Source organism: Aythya fuligula, chromosome 4 (genome assembly GCF_009819795.1).
Source record: "Aythya fuligula isolate bAytFul2 chromosome 4, bAytFul2.pri, whole genome shotgun sequence".
Lineage (NCBI taxonomy): Eukaryota > Metazoa > Chordata > Aves > Anseriformes > Anatidae > Aythya > Aythya fuligula.
The window spans coordinates 11189319-11215827 of NC_045562.1; the positions used below are offsets into that span (position 1 = coordinate 11189319).

The following is a 26509-nucleotide window of genomic DNA, read 5'->3' on the forward strand; positions in this document are numbered from 1 at the left end:
TCAATGCTAAATACAGTGAGGTAATCAATTCTTTTGATCAGCTTGCCATGCTGTTTAATTCAACCCCTTCCATTATCAAATGGAAGCCTGCAATAGCTCATAAATAGCTCATAAAATGGTCCCAACACAGGTTTTTGTATTCCAATGTTGTGGGTTTTTTGCATATTTGTATATTGTAGATATATTTACTAAGACACTGGATACTCAAAGCATCCCTATGTAATAAGCATAGTGCAAACATGAAGAAAAGGGGACTCTGCTGAAGTGTTATCACTGGATGATTAAATAAAAAATCCTCAGAAACACAGTGCCAGTGTGCATCTTGATAAATGATCTTAGTTCACTATTGTGTTGTCATTTTTAAGCAAGGAAAAAGGTAAAGTGAAAGGAATAGAAGTGAAGAAAGTTTCACGACAACTGCAGTTACTCTAGTCAATGATAGGCAGTGTAGGAGAAAGCATAAATGCAACTATTTGATACTTGGACAAGTGGGCAATTAAGGTTTGCATCACTGTTTAAGCTGAAGAAAAAAAAAAAAAAAAGCTGGAGTTACTTTAGGCCATAAAAGTTGTTTAACTGGAAACACAATTTTTTTATCTAATGCATTGGAATCACGGAAAAGATGCAAAGCCACCATCTGGAAAAATAAATTGTACAGTTCTAATTGGACTGACACAAGTATGCAAGGCTGCCTTGCCTGAGGTTAAAGAAGAATGCAGAACAGAGGGCAAACTTTTTTTTTTTTTTTTTTTTATTTTTTTTTTTTACCTACAAGGATGAAAACTCATATCTCAATTTAAGAAGTGAAAAACTTTCAATGTTCAGACAACATTGAAATATGAGAAACTGGAGAAAAAACTGTGCCCAAGGGAAAGCCCAGAAAAATTGGAGCCTGCAGAACACAAAGGCCACTGATAATGTTTACCTTCAAGTAAATGTAGTAATGTTTACCTCACTGAGAGAGGAAAAAGCAGAAAAATTAGGTCCATTTGAGGCAGCGCATATGCTGATAGGTAGGTGTGTACAAGAGAGCAGTTGCAAAGAAGGCCAGATATTTTCTGTGTAATGCAGAGCCACAGAGACAAAAAGGCAGATCAGTCAGAGCCAAACGTAAGTGTACTGTCTCATTCCACTGCACACATACAGCCACATTTCTATTCTTTCTAGATAGAATGAAAACACGTTTGTAGCACAGAATAGCTCACATGTTGGTCGCTGTGGTCTAAGAACTCCAACAGTCCTCTGAACTTTCTTTTTTTAAAACTTGTACAATGTACACCTATTTTCATCCACATCTCCCTTCAGTACTACTTGGTTTTAACAACTGACTGTAATTTAAGTTGGCATTTCAAAATCTTTATCAGCACTTTCTTTTTTATTACTATTATTTTTTAAACAGCAATTTCCATGTTTTGTTATTGTTTTGTTTTTTTTTTGTTTGTTTCATTTGTTCAGTTTTGTCTTTTATTACTGGTAAAGGTGATATCTTGGGTAGTTACATTTCCACATCAAATACTACTCTTAAAAGTGACGGTTTATTTTGTTGCTTACACTCGCCTCAATTTCTACTGTTAATTTTAAGTATTCCAGCACATTAATTCTTTATTTTTTACCTGGTAATCATTTCCCTGATGCTCTTAAAGAATTTACTCACACTGATTTGGGGGCTTGATCATAATTTTCAGTGTGGTTATTCTAATTCTTTCTTTCAACTTCCCAGATTTATGTTCTTTCCATTAGTCTTGCAGGCCTGCGTATTTCAGGTCTTTCAGGTCTTTTACCAGGCTGTTTGCCTCCTTTCCATAATTCCTTCCTTCTTTCTTTCTTGCGTATTTTATATTTTCCAATCTTACACATTGGAAAAGAAAGGAAACTTAAATAGAGAATAAGAAGGATAGCCGTAGCCAATTGTTGCCATCTTATGTCTAAATATTTAAAGTTGTAACTGATGACTTAACATTTTAATGACCAGATTTTCAATAGAAATATGAACCTCTTTAAACCTCTAATCCATATCAGCCATGCGCATTTGAAAATATTTTATTATCCTGCACGGGCTAATCAGTTTCAAAGTGTTCCAAAAAATCTGTCCTGAATTTCAGTTTTCACCTTTTGTGTAACTAGGGAACACTAAAGTTTAAAACAATTTTTAGTGAAATACTGACATCTTGTGGCATAAATCAGTCACTGCAAGAATGACTGCTTCAAAACCGTTTATTCTGATGAAAACGCACATAATTAGTAATCTGAGCAGTTAATCTCATGCATCTGCTTCAGTTCATTATTTACATTGCTGTAAAGTTGGCACATTTGAAGAGTTATTTTAATACTCTTTTTTTTTCCTTGCACGATATTTGCATTGCTCTCATCGAGATTAATTCACTTGTGAGGTTTTGAAAGTAAATAATGCCACTCTTTGCGGAGCTGGTGACCCTCTTTATAGGTTTTGACACATACAGTGGGAGATCCATCTATTTAAGCTTTTACCTATTGTACCTGTTGTACTGATCAAACAAGAATACTATGCTGAGTGAATTCTTTAGGAGGAAGAACAATTTCTCAAATGTAATCTCTTTTTTTTGTGTGTTGCTTTTTTGTTTGTGTTTTTTGTTTGTTTGTTTTTCTTCATCTCCTGTAAAAATCCGGTATCCCCTCAGATCTTCTGGCTTCTGATTCCCTCTAGGCAGTCAGCAGAATAATCTCATGCTTTATGCCAACAAGAAAGAAAGCAAACAGTCTTGGAAGACTTTCTTCAGTTTGTGAGGAAAGGGTATTTGACAGGCTACAAAGCTTCTTCATCATAACATGACTTCTGGATGATGCCAGAATACCAGTATCCACAGCTACTACTGTTTGGTGCCACAGAAGCAATCTGAATAGCAACGCTGCCCTCCTCAGGGAAACCCAGGGAGTCTCACATGAACCTTTAATTTTCTCCCAGAAGTGAAAATGAATATGAATAGCTACAGAAGAGTGATTAATGATTTTCTAGGCAAACAAGAAAGTTAGGTTAAGGTTTTTAATCATGCTTGGTTTAGCAACTCCAATTCGTTAACGAGTATTTATTCTTCATTATGATCATTCACTGGCAACAGGCTGCTACTGTGGTGTTAAACATTAATTGCTTGTGACAAGTACTTTGAAGAGGCCTTTTTTCTCTTTAGCCTTATATTATTATGAACATTTAATTTGTTTCATTTTTAATTCCTTTTCCTTTTGTGAATTTCTGCTATTTTATTTTTTTTTTTTTTTGCCTTCTGTGTTTTTATTTCCTTCCCATTAAATCTCATTTTTTAAATACAAAATCTTTCATTTAGCATTTCTCTTAGTATAGAAAGATGGTAGTTGCATTTATTGGGGGGAAAACAAGAAGAACTTTACTTTCACTCATGAGGGTGCACAATAATCCTGACACTGAAGTTCTTGGTCTGCGACCAAAATAAGCACAAACAAATTCTACCAAATCCGTGGACAATATTGCTAATGAAAGTTAAAACAAACAACGAAAAATGTGGATTTCATACACAAAACATGAACAAAAAAAAAAAATAAAAACCATCCCATGTTCACTTTGCTTTTTTCCAGTTGCTATAGTGTTGTCACTTCCCAGTTGCATCGTTAATACAGGACTTAATATAATGAAGTTAATACATCAGTTCTGTCTAGTATTTAAATAAACACAAAGATCTGCGTAATAGCTTGGGCCTGATGACCCAAATAGTATTTAAAGGCTTGAGCCAAGGTTAATGAGCTTTTTAGGGCAGAAACTATGCCTGCATAATGCCCTGTATGCCTACATGGAAACATGAGCTTCAAATGTCACAGTGTTCTGGTTTTGAAAAATAAGATATTATTCAGTGATATTTGGATATGAACTTACTGAATAAACATGTTGTACCTATACACTTTAATAACACAAATTATTTTTCTACTTTTTAGTCATTCTACATCTTTATTTCCATCCTGCATCTCTGTGTGTAATAATTCAGTGGATTTATTAAAAAAAAAAAAAAAAAAAAAAGAAAGAAAGAAAACAGGTGTGTGGTTTTTGTTGTTGACATAAATTTTGCTTTACATTACTACCACATCTGACAAGCTGGCAGCAATCTAGAAAAGAGGGAGAAAAGCAGATGTAGTGACTACTACTTAAGGACACTGGTACAACTGGAAAACCTGTTGTACCTTGGCCAGACACAGCATGAACACCTTCAGTACTGATGTAATTTCCTGCCATCCAAAGCAGTGTTGAACATGAGCAAAGGTTTAGAAGACTAACTTAGATGTGGGTGAGATTTACCGTGACCAAAGACAAATTTCACATGCTTTTTAGAAAACCTCAAATCACATTTTCCTGACACAGTTTTTCTAAGGAGAATTCATGCTAAATCATTTCGTTATTCAGGGACCTATTTTAAAATTACCAACCAAGAACCAGTATGGGTGAATCTGACAAAGGAAGACAAGTTTAGCCTTCCTTGGCTTCTTGGGTGAGAGGGAGATAAGATGTTACCTTTAAAGGCAGACAAGGTAGCACAGAGACATAAATATTACCTAAGTAATTGTATGAATTGCTGAGTTTTTGTGTTAGTCTGTAAAATGCCGCCAAAAGAACATGTTGTTTTGTAATAATATGCTGTGGAAATCTGTCAGTTTACAACAATTAGTTTCACATCTTTGAAAAACTGCAAAAAAATTATCTTAGAAAAGGCAGTTGTGTTCACACCTGAGTCTCTTAGGAATGTGTTTGGTCCTAAAACATTATAATACAATTGCTATTAAGTGAACCTTAATAGGAAAAAAAAAAAAACACACATTTATTTATATATCTGTTTAACAGCACTGGACAAGGGTAAGAAACTTACAGCTTTTTACTTTCAGTGGTAAACACTATTCAAATATGAGTGCAAAATGATTTATTTTATTTATTTATTTATTTTTTTACAGTTAGCATGTTGAATAAAATACTTGAAACTCATAATACCTGTAAAACTTGCTTTAGTGATTTCCATAAACTGAAGAGTAGATACCACTGCTGTCAATGTTCAACCTTAGTATCTTCTTTTTCTCTCACTAGAGAGCATATGAATATGTATAAATTACACTCATCTTAAAACATTTTTTCTTGCTGGGTATAGGAAGGCACATACTTGTCAGTCAGTTACTTCTATTATTATTTCACCAGAAGAGGTTTCAGAAGTACTCTCCCACAGTGATCTGATCTGTCTTAGATTTCCTAGTCCTAGGCATTTTCAAGGGTTCTCAGAAGTGAACCTTTCCTTTCATCCTTAATTTGTGCTCAGTGTGAAAGCACTGAACCTTGTGACCAGATTTCCATAATGAGCCTCTTCACCAACAACTTCCTCTCTACAAAACTTCTGGTCTGAATCTTGTAATATCCCAGGCAAATCAACAAAGCATGACTTCAACCTCCTCACAGCAAATATACAAACCTTTTCACAATGTTACATCGTTGAAAAAAAATATTTTTTTATCTCTGCAGCTCAGCCTGGACCACATTTTGGAAGCCTGAGCTGGCTTTTTTTTTTTTTTTTTCTTTTAATTACCATCCATTACTTGTGAAGTTGCTGCTTAGTATAGTTACGCTTATCGTGGAAAAAAACAAACAAACAAACAAACAAACAAACACATATACAAACTCACCATGCTGTTCATTTTTGAAGAAGATGAGCTTGCTCTCTGCTTCCGTAGGCTGTTAAGCTCTTCTGAATTTCCATCCTTTGGTTTTATGATCAGCCGACTGCTTCCAGCAGTACCTTCTGAAGAGGACCTCAGTCGCTTCTCAATAAATCTGCCGTCTCGGTACGGGCTGAAGCTATTGGCAAGATCAACTACAAATAGACAAGCAATCACCAATCATTACAGAGAATTATTCTCTACAAAAATTTTCTTAGGAAGAACAGCGCTTTGCTTTAAATGTTTACCACTGAATAGCAATCGTAAAAAAGTAAGAATAATTTCTTAGGTGTTCTGTAGAAAGCAGATCCTGTTTAGCTAGGCAAAGCAACCTGGGCCACCTGCTCACTGCTCAGTTCCTGCTGACTCACGTGCTCAGCATGCTACAGCCCAGCCCACAGTTCTTTAACAAATCCAGTGGGACCTTTGCCACTTTCCTTCCTTTCTCCCCTCATTCTCGGACACTTAGGAATTTCTTCACAGTAAAACCCACCAGAGAAACTATCACTAATTCCATGGTGCAAAAACCCAGCCTCCCTTATCCTGTCCTAAGCCAAGCCCATATTTTTTTTTAGGGCCAGTTCACAGTTTTGTTTCCAGCGCATAGCATCCTGATGCATACAGGTTTTAGTTTCTCTTTGGCCTTCCCACATCAGCTCTGTATCTGTGCTCTCAAAGCACAGCATGCAGGCTGCATCCCAGTCCCCAACACCTTTTAAACAATAACATATTGGAAAAGAGGAGAAAATTACATTTTGAAGTGTTGAGGAAAATTTAGAGATGAGGAAAAGAGAAAAGCATGATAGCATAATAGATGTAACATTAAAAATATATATATATTTTGCCTTTTGCAAGAGAACATTTCCTCAATGGCTTTTCAAAGAGGTTCATACCACTTAAAAATATATAAGCATATATTAAAAAATGTATGACATGACAAACCTTGTAATCTATCAATAAAATCTACTATGAGACCTACCATGGAAAAGAAAGTATCTATTGCCAAAACATGCACAAAAATATTTTACATTTGCACCTGGTTTTAAATACTGTTATAGCAAAACCAATTGGTCCAAACAGCTTGTTGGCAAAATATATAACTACTTATACTATACCTTTCTGAACACCACAAACTTTTTCTATACTCTTTTCATTTCATATGGCAGGATTTTATGCTTTTTTCCAACAATCCCTATGTTTGCTTTCCAATTTTCTAATTTTAAATACATTCTTCACTGTACAAATTGAAAAAGATGCATTTGGAATAGAACTACATGTATAAACCCATGAAAATTAATCATCAACTTTTAAATAGTGTAACATTAGCTCTAGTGTTTCTGTGAATACCAAGCCTATTTACAAAAATCTCTCTATTGCAGTTTCAACTCCAGCTGCCTTACAGGCATGAAGATTAAATATATAGCTGCTGGTGCATGAGTTTCAAACACTGTGTATTTCCAAACATCACTCTGAGCTGCTCACTGGTCTGCTCTACAACTACTCCACTCCACTAAATTAAATTTAAAAGCATGAGCTTATTCACAGATGAGCCAAAGTTGCAAAGAAGACCAACCGAAGTGCTCCAGACAGATAATATACATAAATGGAAATATTTTTGTCCCAGCTGACTAATGTTCTGAGGCAAACAATTTTCCTCTCATGAAAGATAATTTAGTGGATTAATTTTACTATACATAACTATTTATTTATAAGATATGCAACTAATACTGTGCAGAGACAAGTAACTCCAAAAGTGAGATTGCTTCTGATTGCTTATAATCTACATGACTACATCACCAAGCAAAAGGATGGGTATGGACTCATATGAATTTGCATTCATTCCTCTTTCAATACTAACAACATAACTGTGTTTTTGTTAACTGTCACAAATCTGGCCCCACCAGATACAGGCTCAGGATTATTCAACAAAGCATTGGTCTTCAGGTTAGTTGAGGAAGTAAACTGGCAGAGCTAAATGTCATTTGACAGGTGTTCTTCAATCAAAGGCTGGGTGTCTTTGATGAAAGATGAAGATCTGCGTGTCTATAGATGGTAATTCAAAGCATAGCCTTTCCACTTATTCTTGTTAATATTTCCAAACTCATTTTTATAAGCTAAAGACACAGTGTGAAATTTATTTGGTAGTGAACTTCCTATATTTCATAGGTTAAGTAGTAAGAACTTGCACAGTGCTATTTCAGATGGAAACAGCAATATATTCTTGTCCTCTGCTCTTGTCCAAGCTGCTCTATAATGTATCAGAGTCACAAACCCAGATCAATATAAGATAAAAGTATGTTATCTTTCATAACCAGACTAAAGGAAGTTTATTCTCTGGCAATCCTTCCTCCTCAAACAATGCAACTCTTTGGTTCAAGTCCAAAATTGGTATGCCTCAAAAATACCAGCTTCAGCTTTCAACAAGAGGTGAGAATCAATACTCTCTTAATTCATTTTCTATCAGAAGGAAACAGAATGACCAACAGCACTGATGGCTGTTATTACACTGAAAAACATCAACTAAAAAAATTCAAAGCATTTTGTTTTATTCCTTTTATAATTCTGAATTAAGCATCATCTTGGAAGGAGAGTAAAATTCCTAACTTTTGATCTTTCTAAGTACACAAAAACTTCATGACCAAACAATTCGTACAAAAGAACTACGGACAACAACAACAACAAAAAAGCATCCCCCAAGCCATCAAACCTCACAATGAAAAAGCGGAATACATACCTTTAGGATGGTTTGTTTCATATCCCAGTTGCGTTTTAAGGGACTGAGGTTCAGAACATTGAATAATCTTAGACTCCATTACAGGAACTGTTTCTTTTGTGTGCTTAGCTAGAGTGCTTTCATCTTGGTCCCTACTCAACCCCTGTGCCATTGGAGAGTGCATCACCGGTTCTTCTCTGTGCTGTAACCCAAAGGTTTCTAACTCTGTCTTTGCTGAGTTAACTTCTGCTATGTGCCTGGTATCTGTAATACATAGTTCATTGGCTTGCAATGATACTTTTATTTGATTAGCAGCTGAGGTTTTGAATAAGGTATTAGATTCAACACTACAAAAGCTTGTGCGGCTCACAGGAGATACACCACCAGCAGACTGGCACGTACTTTCCACGTAATTTGTTTCCCTCACCGGAGCAGCAGCAGGATTAAAGAAGATCTGAGAGGTAGAGACATTGTGGCCAAAATCCTCTGCCAGCAGCACTCCATTCCCACTGCTGGGCAGAGCATCAACCTCCGAAACAGAATCCTCTGTCAAGGCTATGAAGTCAGAGGGCGTCTGGGCAGCCGTGAGGTCGGCCGAGAGCAGTGGGGACTGCAACGTGCTTCCCACGCACTCCGTCGTCTCAGCCGAGCAGGGAGAAGAGGACCTGGCAATCACTGGTTCACTTTCAACATACGATTTAATCTCCAGCACGCATCCAGACTGCTGCACAGAGGAAATGGATTGACTCTGCGGAACTGGTTTGGAAAACTTGTAGTGCGATGAGAAAGATTTAGGGAGAAGTTTCCGTGTGGATTGTTTGACAGAGCATCGGCTTTGCTCCTCTGCAAAGCCAGAATCATCACCCTCATTTTTCCCAGAGCTTATACAATTTATAAAGACATTCTTATTAGCTGAGGGCTCCTTTCCCTTTTCAAAATCATCTGTCAAAGACCTTGTTATCTTCTTGCTACGTGAGCTGCCAAAGCCAACTGAATGCTTTCCTCTACTTTTAATGTGTTCGTCTAGGCTCAGTTTTTGAAAAGTGCTGAGAGAGGAGGACTGGGCACCATTTGAGATGTTAACATTTTGGCTGGTGGAGTCAGGCTTCTGTTCACTCCCCTTCCTGTTATGGAAGCTAATAGAAGGAGTCCGAAAAATACTCCGGCGCTTGCCTGTGCTCCCTGAGCTGGAGTTCGTGCTGGAGGGGGAGGAGGTGTGGACACCCACGGCACTAGCAGAGGAAGGTGAGGAAGGAAGGGAGTCGTGTCTCCGGCTAATACTTCTCCTGAATATTGGCAACCGAGATACTAGAGTTGATCGTCTGGATCCTGAGTCCCCCATCAGGGCACGAAGCGTTTGCAATTCTTCACAGCCAATACACTAATCTGGGTTGAGAAAAAGAGAGAGAAATGATTCAGCCTCAAAGTCTATTTGAACAAGCTTTAAGTCAGCCAAAACACCCCAGATGCCAATATCTATTTTATGTATAGCTGCAAGTTGTTGCATATATATAGTGCTGAACATTTTCTTTTTTAGATTTTCAAAGTGATGTTTGATCTGTATCTCCAAAATCCTAGCAATTGAGCAAAGACATGGCTCAAAACATTTTACATGTGACATATATAATCTTATACATAATGCAATGCACATCATACTGGGTAACAGTATATATCTACATGATATACAAACATTTCACCCCAAAGTCCTTTGTTTCTGTAAGTTCTGGGGACAAGTCATATAAACTGTACGCTTTCACAGTATAGACTTGATTTTTTATCATCTGAGTAAAGTAAAACATTATTTTGGCTTCCTAAATACTCATTTCTGCAAGGAACAACAGGATTTGAAGTCTCCAATCTTCATGTTCAGTTGGATTTTTAATTCCTTTATATTCCCCCACTAAAGATGGTACATATCTTAGAGCAGACAAAATGCTAGTGTTACAGTCATGCTAAAATATGCACCAACACCCATTCTTCCTAGAGAACTTGAAGTTCTTGGAATTTACTGTCAAAGTATGTGATCATGTTTCTAGATTTGAATTTGAAGCTTTCCTTTTAACTATTCTTTAAAATCGTTCTTGAAGCCTATTTTTCTTACTTATAACTAGATGTTTTCGGACTTCTTTGAAATTAGTGAAATGTGTTTCATACACAGGCATTTGGCAAATTTTAAGCAATAAAAACATTATCGGCTCAGCAGATACACTGGAAGAAAAATCATCTTTAAGAAATGTATGTCAGTTCCATCTCCTTTTTGTTCTTGTTATAATAAACTACTGTAGTGAGAGACAGGACCATGGAGAGAGCTATAAAACCAGGTGACGTATGATCAGAAGAACAAGAACTATAATGCCTAAGCAAAACTTCCTCAAGCAGCAAGTATTCAGCACATAGGAATAAAATCTGGTCATTCATCTAAACAATATTTGTATGCCAAGCACAAAAACAAATTCATTCATCTAAAAAGCAATTTAATGTGCTTTACATAGATATAACAAATGCCTATGAACAGTATATATATTTATGCAGTATGTATTATACATGTATACACACATGTATGTATATTCAAATAGATACTGAGTATTTAAGGAATAATGAAACTGCATACATGGCATATTATTGGAAAATCAAGGGTAAAGAGTAAATTCAGAGATTATTTGTGACTCGACATTGAACTGCAGTTTCTGCTTTGATTTTTTTTTTTTTTTTTCTTTGAAAGCAAGCATAGCTCTAATCTGAACATGCACTGCCAAGCAGACACAATATAAGGAGTCACAAGCATCAGGAATCAATAAGCAATTTTGTCGTTTATGAAAGGAGGCACAGCTTGAAAACAGTCACTAATTTATAGAACTCACTGGGGATTTTTGATGACAAGCTAAAACCTGAGCTGTATGATGCTGAGGTCTTGCAATTGAAACACAAATTTGAATGTCAGTCTTACTGGGACAGAGCTGATGGTACAAGAACAGACATAGATTATCAAAGTAGCTTTGTATCCACTAAACAGACTGATGCAAGGCCAGTTGTTGTATTTCACTGAGATGCAAAGTAAACAAAAAGAGCAAGAGTGCAGCCAACGGTACAGAAAAGCCAAGGCCCTGCCAACTTGCACAGGAGCTTACGTTACACTAAATTGCTCATCTACCACAACTCAACCCACTGAAAACGTGTGTCAGAAAGCTACATGCAGCCCTCTCTACCCTCTCTCTCCCTCCAAACAAATTTATCCCAGTTGTTTAACCACTGATATATCATGGGATTTTTTGGCAGGTTTACAGATGTGTGCAGATATGTACATATGCACCACACAAGCATATTCATTTACAGATTGGGAAGGCTCTTCCTTATATTTTAATCAGACATAACTACTGAAAAAGAGATTTTAGAACGCAATTTTACAGCTGCAGTAGGTAATATTTTTTTTTTAAATATATTAAATTACTATAGACATTTTTATGCTCAAACAAAACATTATTAGCTCCCATTGTTCACTCTCATGCCCACATCGTATCACTTCACTGTAGAACAAGCCATTCTATTCTATAATTAAGGAATTATTTGAACTAAGAAGTAGAAAACTAAGCAAAAAGCACAGAAATCTAATTCCAATGGAAATAAGAAATCTGTGTCTAAATAATAATAGAGATTATTCCTATCAACCGACCCATGGTACCATACAGGTGGTAACATTTTTTAAATAGAATACTTTCCCTGTAAAAACAACTAGCATAAATGGTGTTCATTCATTCTTCCTTGCTTCTTGAAGGAAGAACACAAAGAAGCTGTCAACTCTTCCCCTATTGTCTAAGCAGCAGAAATCACACAAAATGTAAGTTCATTATAATAAAATATAAGCCCATTATAAAAATGCATAAGCTCATTATAATGAAGTATAAGCCCATTATAATATATACCATTCTTTCTAAGTATACAAAGGCTATCAGAGGACATTTCTGAGAACAAACATCCACATATGTGTACATGTATATATGTATGCTTCTTTGCATGTATGGGACAGTGTTAAGTGACAAAGCTTGGCACTGAGTTAAAATGACAATCCTACTTGAAATACAGGAAAAAATAATACATACTTTAATATATCGATACCCTCAAACATTAGTTCCTTAAAATTTTATTTTTATTTTTTTATTTGCAGGGGGCTTTTAAAATGCCATCTATGTCCTAACATTTTCAAAATAGGAAGTGCTTCCGTTCAGTCGTCATATTTCAAACACTGTGCTTACCACTTCATAGCTGTAACCCTTACAGAGTGAAATTCAGTTCAGCTACATTCTTATTCTCTGCACAGCTGTATACTCGCTCTCTACTAAATCTTTAATTTTCTATATACAACGTTCTCATCCCTACCAACGTAAATCTTAAAAGCCACAATAAAGGAAAAATAAAACAGCAAAGAAACACACCTTTTCAAGGTCATTATGTCATTCCAGACTAATCTTTCAACCAAAGTGGACTTCTCTATAACAATCACAGCAATTTTGATCCTGCACGTTCTATCTAGGATCTACCACAAAACCCTGTTTATCTTAAAGAAACTGGAGCCTTGTTAAAATACTAGCACAAAGTCAAACGGACAAGAAGGATCCTGGAAAAAGACAGACGGACTCTCTGGGATGACTTCCAGTTATGTCAGGCTCCTCATTTAAGAGCAAAAATATTTTGCACCATTGTAATATTATGTGAATAGTCAAAATACTCCATGGTATTCTATTCTATATGGAAGTCATAATCCAACTACTCAGGACACCGTGGATCAAACCAGCCAGAATAATAAATATATACTTTTTGCATTCATTTTGAAATTATTGTTCATTTAAAAAAATATATTTATGTTCCAAATGATGCATGCATCTTGCCAAAAAAAAAAAAAAAAAAAGCATTAGGTTTTACTCTAATCATGTATTTGTTTGCTAATACAATAACTTAACACAGTAAATACATAAACCACTACTTTTAAAATGTATTTTAATTCTAAAACCCAAATAATACTGAAACTGCCGTAGTAGATAAAAGTTCAAATTTTGCTTTTTATGGGATGGCTTTCTGATGAGCCATTTTGCATATGGTATCATAAGAGACAAAGTATGATACACTGGAAGAAATCAAGTAAACAATTTTTAAAACACTTAGTTGAAGCCAGAGCAACGGAAGGTTATTTCAGGATCTGCTTTTCCTCAAACACTTGGCTACAGCACCAACGTTGAAACAAACGCAAATGAGAAACAGGCAAAGTGTGAGACAAAGTGCAAACAAGACATTTTCCTTCATATTAGCAATTTCAGAAGTTGATCAAATGGAAATAGGTTTTCTGGGCACCTAAGATATTGCAGAAATGTGAATAAAACAACAATAAATAAATAAAATAAGCCTCTGCTTAATCTTTAAAATAATTTTAAGTGATATACTTCATTGCAAGAGAAAACAAAGATGCTGAATGCTTTAACTTGAAGGTTTACTCTTTCTTCACAGGAGTTCTTAGGACGAATCATCCAACCACACAATATTAGAAGATGTGTGAGTATAAAATACGTAAACAGGCTAAGAATTTTACATGTTCTGTACTTCATATATTATGGCATCTTGCCAAAATAAACAATTTGGTCAACCTTTAGACAGTAAAAGTGGGGGAAAAAATATTAAAAGGGGTAAAATTATCAAAATATTACAAAATGTCTCTAGGGAAATCTACTCCATCAATTCACCAACTGAAAAATAAAAAACATTCTGAACCTTCTGCAAAGGGTTGTTCACAAAGCTGTGCCAAAGCACACAATGCACTCAATAGCATGCAGCTCTGCCTGGGGATTTTGAATTCCAGCAGATGGAGCAGTAGATCCACTCTTACATCGACTGCAAATATGAGAAAGCATTAGTCAGTGCTTTTTGCATTTCCCGTGGCCTTTCAGACAAATTTAGGACTTGAAATTATTTAAGAATTTTGCAATTATCATAAATACATGTCCACACAGAAAGCTAGTAGATGCTTATTCAAGAAGTAACTGTGATGTATAGGCCTACACAAATGCTCCCTTTATAAAATACTACCTCTCAACATTTTCTATACTAATCTTTCCTACAGATGTTCTCCTTAAAGATACACCTCCTAGAAACATCAAACAGTATCCCCCAAACAAAGGAGAAAACTGTCTAATTCTGAATTGGAAGCTAACATAATACCTGAAAGGCCCTACTCTTCTGCTCCCTACCTCACTGCTCCACAGCAGTGTGATTTTTAAGCTGAGCTCACAGTTAGAAACTGGAAATGATACTTTTCTGTTTAGATGCTGTGAATCAGGAATCCTCTGGTATAGGAAACACACAGGACTATCATGTGGATACTATAAACTGCAAACGTGCTCAATCCTCACAAGCTACCACAGGGTAGGATGCAGGGGTCACACCACAGAGAATTAAGTCTGAAGGGACTACTTGGCTCCAGACTTGCACAGAGCAGACATTTACCTCAGGGTAATACAGATACCTGAAATAACTCCCAAATAAACAAATACATGCAAAATGAATATATTTAATTAGTGGTGAGTCAACAGAAGTCCATTGCAAAGTCCTGTCCTTGAACCCAACAGGTAACATTACAGCCTGTGGCTCCCACACAAATCAGGAAACTCCACATTTGGATCTTTAGCAGCTAAGCATTACTGCCTTCAAAACTATTCCAATTTTATCAATTTTATTCCAATATAACTTGTTTCTCTAGCAAATTTGAAACACTTTTTTTTTTTTTTTTTTTTTAATTTGCATAGCTTCCAGAAGTCAGTTATAACCTGTACCCAAGGTAAATAGAAGAGCCTAAGAAAGCCACTAAATTATTGTTTGCTTTTTTAAAGTGTAAAACTCCTATATATAAACCTCTAGAACTTTAGTCGTCATCCAGGATAACGCAACTGGATTAAAATGACCTTGTTGAAAATAGTAGCAGAGATAAATGCCTTTAAAACAGAACACCTTCACAAGCTAAGAAAGGTTGGACTGTTGATATTGAAGCAATTTGTTTTTGCAAATGAAATGAATGCTACTCCTAACATTTAACATCTCCATCTGCTTTTCTGAATAACACTTTCTCCTTCTCTTTCTTTGTGCGTGTAACCCTTGTAGCATGTCACTGAGCTCAATCATTTATTTTGCAGAACAGTGACCACAGCTGTATTCTCCATGTGTGATTTTATAAGCTATGATGCTGTTTGCACATTCTTAAAGCTTGATTTTTCCTCAACAGTTATTTATAAGCAAAGAGACTACCCAACATAAGGGGCTAAACCTCTGGAAAACTGCATGCACATACAACCCAATACTTTTTCCTCTCTGTATTGAAAGCTGATTGGGCAAACCAGCTTTTATGTATCTGGGGGAAAAAATAATAATAATAATAATAATAAAAAGTTAAAAAGAAAAAAAGAAAAAAAAAAAAAAAAAAAGAAAAGAAAAAAAAAAAAAGACCACAGAATACAAGCACTGAGAGTGCAAGAAAAAGGCAAGAAATTTCATTTCCCTCCGGTTTATGTGTCCTGGAGCGCACACCTGTTTTTTTCAAATGTTCTGATGCTTTCAGGAAACGAGAGGAAGGAGTCAGATGAATTTTCAAGAAATAAAACTGAACACACACACATACCCCAACATCCCCTCTCCAGTTCAGACCAATCAATTACCAAGTGAAGACAGATATTTTATAAATTCCTAACTGCTATTCCCAGTGCTTTGATTAAATTAGAATTGTAACAAACATTCAAAGAAAAAAACTAGAGATAAATTATCTATATCACCTTTTGACTTTAAAAACGCCAGGAGGCAAATGTTAGCATGAGGTAAGTCAGAGGTGCCTACTTCTTTTATTCATTATCACTAGGTATGTAAATCCAACCACTTATATCAAGTGAACTTGTGGGTTTACTAAAAGAGAAGCAGGGAAACTGATCTCCAGAAAGTTGCACGCCACATTTCTTCCCTTCTTAAACTTAAAATGTCCACTAACTCAAATGTCTCTGTAGCATATGAAAAGGTATTTCAAAGAACTTCACTATAATACATGAAATACTGGGACATCAGCGAAACAATCTTACAGGCACTCTTTACATACAGTCAGCAAGCAGTTACTCTTCAGTAAGACCTGGTATCATCTACTAGCAAAAAGTTCACTGTATGAAGAAGTGAAACAACAGTTTTTCACCTGTCCCACAATCAGACACAAGTAGGTCAGAAATGGGGCAAGGATCATACCACAGTGAGGTAGCAGCCATACTTGTGTGACTGTTTCTTGATGGGTTTGTCTGGAATAGAGCAGAAACTGCATTTCTCACCCTCATTTGTTATCTGATTCTGGAGATGTGTACAATGCATTTCTTACCAGTATCTGCTACTCACAATTATTTATGTAGCTTAATTAGAAACAGTTACAATTGTAAATAACCTGGTGTAAATCTCAAAGAGTTTATTCCTGCTTCGTGATTCACATGTCGTGCCACCCACTCCTCTGACTACTATTTCTAAAAGTTTTCAAATGCAAGTGAATTATTCACTTGTAACAAGTGAAGTGGCCTTGACTTGCATAGGTCCCTGAGTGCAAATGGAAATTGAACCATGCCTGAACACATTGTCTAATGATGAGACACCTTTACTGGGCACAAAAACGGCAGTCTGGTAATCAGACAGGATTCAACAGCATTAAATGACATCCTTCTAACCTCCTCCCCTACACCCATGATGCTGATGGCAGTATTTTTATGACGCTTAGAAGTAACAGAGAATCTTGTGTAATTAAGACTTTACGAAAAATAAGTGCATTTGGACTTCACACTAAGTACTAGGATTTAGCCATAAACACAGGAGGTGTTCCTTTATAGATGGTGATTTGATTTCAAGCCCCATAGGTTAAGCCCCATTACTAACCTGTGTATACACAACACCCTGCTCCTCACTACGTGCAGTCTTTCCCTAGTTTTAATTATTTCAGCATGCATAAAAGTATCTAAAAAGGAAAAGCAATCAAGAAGACATCAAGGATCTTCTTGTTCCTTCATGCAGGAAAACCAGGCGTAACGTGCCCATGAGAGCACTGACCAGCTCATATACCGGCAAACAGCAGAGCTGGCATTTCACTTGGCCCACAACATGAAAAGCGGGAGAGACTCCTTGCCAGCTCCTTGCTCTGCAATTGAAGTGGAACAGATTGCTGCTGCACAAGCAAGCTGATACTCTCACAAGAAAAACACAGGAAATAACACAGCCCTAGCCCTATACCTACACTGCACTGTTCATGGCATAAAATCTGTCAGTAGCATGAAGCAAAGTGTCAATACTGGCTACAGCTCCCAGAGGCATTTAAAGGACCTCTATCTGCTCCCCCATGAAACAACTTAAAATATTCTGCTGGCTCACAAGACATTGTCAGTGTCTTTAGAGCACACCCTGGTTGATTTGCGCAGTCACTAGTGATTTCAAGCTCTGCTTTAATGTGTTCCTTCCAAAATCTCTTTCAATACATTACAAATTCATCTCTCTTGACACCTTTAAGCAACCATCTCACAACTGCCTTAGCTCTCTGTGGACCCATTAGGATCAAGTGTATTTTGTCCATATTCTCTCTTGTCTATTCCTCTTATCTTCCAGAATCACAACTTCATTGCCATCAGCAAATATCATAAGCATTTTTTATGCTAAAGCTTCCTGTATTTTTTCTAGCCTGGCTATTTGCAGTCTCAAGAGCTGCCTGCTTCTGCTGTGTATGTGGCAACCATAGTGACAACAAGAGCTACGGTCATTTATTACCTCTGTCACTGGCTGAATGTGCGACCTTAACTGCATTAAAAAGAAACAAATCCTCATCTGCTGTAAATTCATGGGGCTCCGCTGAAGTGAATCATGCTGATTTAAACCATTTGGCCTCTCCTCCTTATAAGCCTTGCTCACCCCACCGCTAATATTTCTTTAACTCTTGCAAAAGCAATCCTTAGACATGTATGATATAATCACCTGTAGTACACAGATTCCCAGCTTAACTGAATCAAAGCAGGGTTTTGTTTGTGTCTCTCTTTTTCTTGTTGGCAAAGTGCAAAAACCCTTTCATACCTCAATGGGCTATAATGAAAATTGACAAATCCCTTACAAATTAATTGTGCAGTTCTGAAGACTCATATTATATATGTATTCCACTCCCACTTTTCCTTAAGTGTCTGTTAAAACCAATACTAAGACAGAAGGATCCGTAGCCTACCTTACACCCTTACAGGAAAAAAGGACTGGGTGATACGAACTCTGCCAGGGGGTCCAGATAAATAGAAGGATTTAAAAAATAAAAATAAATCAATGTAGTTAATAGCATTCATAAAAGCAAATCATGATGGCTTTACCTAACATGATGCAGGCTAATTTATAGATCAGTCTTTGATTAACAATAAGGTAATTGTAGTACATCACTGTAGCAGCTGTTGACTATGTTCACATGAAATAATATATCATTAACAGCAACAGGAGAGAAAATGCTCTTTTCCAAATTCCCCTAAATTCAACAGAAGACAGAAACAATTCCCATGCTGTCCCTTGTAAGAAGATGAACTGAAAATCCTCAGACAATCCGCAGAAAATCCAGAGCTTGATGACTTCTAGTGAAAGGAACTGCACAATTCCTGCTCCCTGCAGGCTTTACCAGACATAAGATGTGTGCCTCATGGGGCTGAATATTAAATACATTAATAATTTCCACCTCCGATATTGTGTAATGTCAGCTGCAACCTAATTGCTTTGGTTTCTTTATATTTTCATGTACTCCACTGGACATCACTTTTGTAAGAACAACACATTTTTACAAATAAATCACACTATATTTAGAAATAAATCACATTTATCATGACGACTACATGACTATGATGACTTCCATGAATCTTAGCAAAGACTCAGGGAATTCCATTTTTGATTTATTGAAAATAATAATAATAATAATAATAATAATAATAATAATAATAATAATATGTTAGATGTATTAGACTCATTTTACTAACAAAAACAATGAAAGAAAGGAAAACTCCAGATGAAAATTCTCACAATTATTAAGTATATTCATATACTCTAATTCTGACTGAGTTGTTAATCAGTTGTTTTATGCTGAAAACACAGTGGACCATATTTCTATGGCAGTGAGTCTCTTTAAGGACTATTCAATGATCTTCTATGTGACCAGGGGCCCTGTGGAAACTCATCCTTCTCATCTAAAATGAGAATCGTACTGACCTATCACACAGGCATTTTAGTTTTGTCCTGTAAAAGCAAATTGGGACAGCTAGATGAAAGGCTATAGTAAAGTCTTATAGCATTATCAGAGAATTATGAAACATTATACCAGAAACAATATTTAATAAAGTTATTCACACCAACGTAACACCTTAAAAACTCACGACAATTCTAGTAGTTAGTACTGTATGAAACGAAAGAGAAGTGACCTACCTACACCTACTGTCAAAACAAGATTTAGCGTTTGGGTTAGCATTGTATTGAGATAAGGTGATGAGATGTGGTGAAAAACAACCCTTACAGAAGAATAACATGTAAGCGGTAATACTGCTTATAGCAAGTGAGATTGTTTCCTGAAAAGGGAAGCTGTATGGTGGCTCCTATGAACAAATGACAGTTTAGTTTCATTCAGATTGCTTGAGTATCAAAAAAGTGAATAAAGTAGGCTTCAAATGGGTAAAACCAGTTTAGGTGTTCAATTAATAATCTTTTACATTTGTTCTAAAGCTTATTGCCTCACAATATTGTCTCTCTCAATTGAGATCTGTTATCTGAACCTCCCTCCACTACCACTTTTTAACATTTTTGAACAATCATCCCCCAAATTGATAAAATCCTGAGATAGTTATTGTGCCTTGTCATCTTCAACCAAAATAAAGCTGTACAGTTTGAAAACATCTATCATCAGACTCCATCATAAATAATGTCTTCTAAGTTAGGATCATTTATTTCCCACTAGCATCAAAGGTAACTCTCAAAGCTAGCACAGTCTTCTGACCAATCAGGTATTCCTGTGATGGCATTTTCATAAAAGCAAAAGTTTCAATTCAGTCCTGGTAGCCTAATCAAAAATTTAACTTCTTACCAGGGAACTGGAGAGGAAGACAAAGAGCAGAGGCGACTACATGAGGTCAGCAAGTCTGGCAGGAAGACCAACGCCTGTTTCTTTACAGAATGTCCCTTCACATCTTAAAAATACAGATCTGTCACCTGCGTTTTCTCTCCAACCACTTTCTACATACAAGAATTTTGAACTGAGCCCAAAGTCTGGTGAGCAAAGGAAGAAATAATGACAGAAGTCATCTCCTATGTGAAGTTCAAGTGGGCTGTTGCATTGGGGACCTACCTCAAGGCTAGGGAATACAGAGAATGAGGAAGATAGCACCAATTGGACAGATGCCCAGTGAAATACAGGACTGCTTGGAAACTCAAGGAAGAAATTCAACTCTTCTCTCAAGCTATAGAGAATGTAAATGGATAAAAGGGACAATTAAGAGAAAAAGCAGCTGGAAAATACAAGAAAAAGTGAACAGAAGATATAAAGATAGAAGAAATAAAAATTGAGTGATAAAACAAAGAGTGGGAAGAGTCCACAGGCAATCCTGACTTTTTTTTTTCCTCAGTTCCACAGAAAGATATCACGTAGAACCGCTTACTTATACTTATTGCTTAACAGCAGTACCTCAGAGCCAGTCAAATCCAATGGTACTAACAAAAGGGACCTTCTGCACAAGTGTGTATACTGTTTTATCCTTGCGCTAGCTCACAGATGCTAACAAATTCAATTCAGCAAAGCACTTAAGCACATGCTTGACTTTAAGAATAATCCCATTCCTATTCAGTAAAACACTTAAATGCACACACTTAACTTTCAAAACATGAGTGGTCCCATTGACTTCAATGGGACATAAGCACAATTCTGAATGCTTTACTGGATCAGTGAACCAGGATATAATTTACACCCCCTTCACTGGATGAGTTGGGCATCCTGTATCTTGCATTTCATAATAAAAGACAGAATACTAAACACAAACTTTAAAGGTTAAATTTGCTATATAACTGTAAACCAAATTGCCCTACTCTGAATGCTTTTTAGGGTAAAAGCTCTAATGAATTCTCAGCATATTTTTTACAGCTAGAACAAATGAATCTATTATTTTCTTAAATTTATGCACAAGCTTAATTGCTATGCAAACACAGCTACGAAGATCTAAGAAATGTAAAAACAAGATATCATGTGATTCTCAGTTCCAAAAAATCAGAGACATAAAAGCAGCTTTCACACATTTGTGTGTGAACACAAAACTCTGATTAAAAGACAGCTAAATGCAGTAGATCTCTGTGCTTTCATGAGGTTCTGAAACACAATTTGCAATACATAAAAGGTGTCAAAAATCAAGCTTGGGTATTTTCCAATTACATCAATTGCTCTTAACAAGTTAACAGTTTGTACACTAATTTTTTATCACTTTATATTTGCAGGTGAAAAATTGATTCAGAGGCACATATTACTGCATCCCTGTGTAAATACTCATGAAATACTAACACATACATCACTGTCTAGCTCAATGCAAGATGGAAGGTTTTTCTGATCTAGTCATGCTGTTTTGGGACAAATGAGATAAGTAGTTTTGTATATCCTTTTGCACAAGCATGCTTTGGCTGATTTATTAGTATTGGTTAGTCTGAAGAAAACTTGCAGGGGGTGGAATATATTAGCAAACAGGAGGATAAACTCAGAAAATTAAACTGTATGATTTCATTTACTATGTTTGCTCTCACAACCGAGTCACTACGAGCCCACAGTTAGAAGATCTGAACAGCTTTAAGTATCAGTCCATGATAGTGTCTATTCATGTCTTACTTAATTACATCTGAGCTCTAAAATACTAAATAGCAGCGATGCTTCCGTAATTTCAAAGCAACCTGCAAATATTACAAAGTATGCTAAGAGACGTGAAGTCTCGTAGCTGTTTTGAAAACAGCTGATCAAGAGCCATCCATTCTTCCATGGCCCTCAAGTGAACAGAAAATAAAGCTACCACTCCCAGCAGTGCCTTGTATTAAACCTGCAAGTATTTCCCAGTAAAAGGGCTTGCTTTTACATGTGCAATAATTCTACCTTATTCTTCTGTGTACATAGTTTAAATTGGAAAATGTCAGTCAGAAAGCTTTGTTGCACCTGAAAACGAAGCCAACTGATTCTGTCCAGTTCCCTGAGCCACGAAGGAATGTGGAAAGGGACGCAACTGACAGCACAGTTGACTGTGCACAAAGACTGCTAGAATAACTGCATGCCAAAGCAAAACACCTGGTAGACCTGAATGTTAAACCTGAATTCCAGGTGACTCACAAAGGTGGCCCCAAACTGATTTTAAGACCTGTAGTTTTGGGAAAGTTCTTTAATAAGAAAGGAAAAAAATAGAAATGTGCTGGGCCTTCTTCTATGGTAGCACAACACATGGATGTATTCCCAAGGCAGAGCACATTTACATTTGAATACAAAAACCAGCTGCAGATCTCCATGTATACTAGTTTTCATTCATTAGTTTTTATGGACTCTGTCATCTTTTTGCTTGTTACATAATGAAGCTTGCAAACTGGCACAAACTAGCAAGTTAAAAATCAGAATGGGGACACAAGCTATTGTTATTACCAGCTTCAGTGAATAAGCAGCACTTGAAACAAGTATACTTGTTTAACTGTTTCTCTCTTTCCATATTTGCAGGTTTCCCTGTACGTTCTAAGTTTAGTTTCGAGAAATTGAATGTGTTCTTTGGTTATCCTTCTTCAGGGGAAAAAAAAAAGAAAAAAAAAAAAAGACCAAATCTTCAGATGAAAATACTATACTACTTACTAAATACACAAATAATGTTTTGTTAGAAGATGTGAACTGAAACCACAACTTTAGGGGACATTACTTTATTCTCTTAATTCCAACAGCAGAAGTCAGTCCAAGCAATCTTAGTGTGAAAGCATGAAGCAACCTTGTAAATGCAGGTTTAGTACACTTGTTTGCTGTTCTTGTACAGATACACAACGATAGCATAAACAAGATATAGACAGCACGAATCACAAACATGAGCCAGCAGTGTGCCCAGGTGGCCAAGAAGGCCAATGGCATCCCGGCCTGCATCAAACATATTGTGGCCAGCAGGATGAGGGAAGTGATTGTCCCCTTGTACTCCTTACTGGTGAGGCTACATCTCAAGTACTGTGTTCAGTTTTGGGACCCTCACGACAACAATACTGAGTTGCTGGAATGCATTCGGAGAACAATGACTTGACTAGAAAACAAAGACATGTGAGGAGAGGTTGAGGGAACTGGGATTGTTCAGTGTTGAGTAAAGAAATCTGCAGGTAGACCTCATCACTCTCTACTTCAAACAAGATTGCAGCGAGGAGGGCGTCAGTCTCTTTTATTAGGTGACAAATAGTCACCAAGGACCCAAGGAAACAGCCTCAAGTTGCACCAGGGGAGGTTTAAACTGGATATTAGGAAGAACTTATTCACAGAACATAGTGGTTAGGTATTGGGATGGTTTCCCCAGGGAAGTGGTTGGAGTCATCAACCCTGGGGGTCCTTAAGAGACATGAAGATGTGATGCTAAGTAGGACCTGGTAGTGTTGGGTGATGGTTGGACTTCATAACATCAGAGATCTTTTCCAACCTAGATGATTCTATGATTTAGGAGCAAGCCAATACATGGAACAAGTCTCATCATGATGCTAAGTATATTAGTACTTCGCCTAGTATCTCTCATTAGTCCTAACCATCACCTACACATCAGAAAATGAGCACTTGCTCTGCACTTCTAAATCACACATTTAAGTACATTGCATGAAGACTCTCTTTGCATCTTTGTAAAAACTGGGCCAACTTAAAGGTGCAAAATGAATTTAAATATAATGATATAGAAACTAAAGAGCTATTTTGTCATGGTATGAAGTTTTCTATTAAGGTTCTAAGTTGGTCTTAAAAGCAATAATTATACCCAACGCACCTGATGGAAGTCAGTATAAATGAGTCTTCTTTCTCTGCCTTGACTCTAAAGGTACTGTAGGTATTTTTTAACTTCAATTTACTACTACCTCTTCTTTCCTGTTGCATTTTTTTTTTCTCACCACTTACAACTCATATTAGGATTTCTTATATGTCTGAAAGGAAGGTCTTAGACAAAGAAATAGCAACCTATGGACTGTGAGGCCAAAGTATGGGCTGCAAAGGGACACTAGAGGTCCCTCTGCACCGATGCATGAGCTAACGAGTCCTCCCAAAGGAAAAAAGGTGCTCCAAGCAAAGGCGCAGAAATCACAGAATCATAAGGTTGGAAAAGACCTCCAAGACCATCAGGTCCAACCATTAACCCAGCACTGCCAAGTCTACCACAGTGTCCCTAAGTACCACATCTACAAGTCTTTTAAATACCTCAGGGACGGCGTCGCAACCACTTGCCTGGTCAGCCTGTTCTAATGCCACACAATCCTTTCAGTGAATAAGGGTTTCCTAACATCTCACCTCAACCCTGGTAACACTTGATGCCATTTCTTCTTCGTCTACATCGCTGTTTTGACTGTCAAGTTCTAGAGCATCATACCTGTTATGTAAGGGTAGTCAGGAAGATGAGGCAGGCAGGGAGACGGCTCGCCTACCACCCCGAGCAGAAACCTGCTTCCATTCCCCCCCTTGACCTAGGTCCCTCCTACTGGCTGGTGGGATGTGGGAACCTTCATCTTTTTTGTAGTGGCTGACTGGTGGGATATGGGAACCTTTGTTTCTTGTGTGGTGGCTGGCTCCTGAGTCTGTCTCAGGCAGAGCAGAGTATGCTTTCACCAGTCAGGTTCCCTCTCTGACTCCCTGATGCTCCTCAGCCTGCTCACCTCCTCCAGAAGCTCCACCACCAGGCTGAGCAATTCTTCAACCCTGAAACACCTCCCACAGGCATACGCACTGCCACTACTGTCAGATGGCTCGGACACACCCTGCAGCCCAAGACTTACACAGCCGCTTGTTTTCCAAGACCTCTGTCTGGGTATCCACATCAGTGACAGTGGCTGGAGAGGCCACAAGAGATGCAGGTGCCATGGCAGGTGGGGTGGATACCAAGGCTGGACTCTTCACGAGCAGGTCACAGCCACCAGCAGAAAAGAGCAGTGAGAGCGCCCCGCCTGCAGGCACTGCGGCACATGCCCTGGTCTCTGCGCTCCCTAGGGACCACCTTTGCAAGGCAGTGGAGGGGGCGCTGCGCTGCTGGCACTGCCCGCACCTCCTCAGCCTCCCTCGTGAGTGCTGCCAGGCCCTGGCGGTTGCCTCAAGTGGCCTCGATGCCGAAGCAAAAGCCCTGCCTGCAGAATGCGTCTGCCCCAGAGCCCATCACCTCGGGGTCTGGCTGCAAAATGGCGGCGAGGCCTCATTTTAACAGCCCGGCCCTGCCACTGCTGGCTCGGCCCATGCCTCCTCAGCCCCCCGGGCCCAGCTCGATGCAGCCTCTGGCATGGCGTTGCAACCACTTCCCTGGTCAGCCTGTTCTAATGCCACACAACCCTTTCAGTGAAGAAGGGTTTCCTAACATCCCACCTCAACCCTAGTGCCACTTGATGCCGCTTCTTCTTGTCCTGTCACTTCGTGCCTGGGAGAAGAGACTGACCCCCACCTCCCGACAACCTCCTTTGAGGTAGCTGTAAAGAGCTACAAGGTCTCCCCTAAGCCTCTTCTTCTCTTGGCTAAATAAGCCCAGTTCCCTCAGCCTCTCCACACAGGACTTGCTCTCTAGACCCTTCACCAGTTTCACAGCCCTTCTCCAGACATGCTCCAGTACCTCAGTGTCTTTCTTGCAGTGAGGGGCCCAAAACCAAACACCGGGTGAGGTGCAACCAGACCCAAGTACAGGGGGACAATCACTTCCCTGGGCCTGCTGGCCACACTACTTCTGATACAAGCCAACAAGCTGTTGGTCTTCTTGGCCATCTTCACCTATTAGCCAGCACACTGGCAATTCCCAAGAGACGCAAAGCACTGCAACATGCTTGAGTTTGGCCTACATCTACCAAGCTGCA

General features: G+C 37.8%; 1 protein-coding gene across 1 annotated transcript in view; it reads right to left on the minus strand.

The window, feature by feature from the left end:
• Positions 1 to 26509, minus strand: part of CCSER1 (coiled-coil serine rich protein 1) — a 648644-nt gene that overhangs the window by 570669 nt on the left and 51466 nt on the right. Inside the window, exons 2-3 of the mRNA XM_032187512.1 lie at positions 8429 to 9793; positions 5662 to 5849 (exon numbers count right to left, since the gene is read on the minus strand). Coding sequence (XP_032043403.1) covers positions 5662 to 5849; positions 8429 to 9749 — 1509 coding nt within the window. The 5' untranslated portion in view covers positions 9750 to 9793. The remainder of the gene's footprint in view (positions 1 to 5661; positions 5850 to 8428; positions 9794 to 26509) is intronic.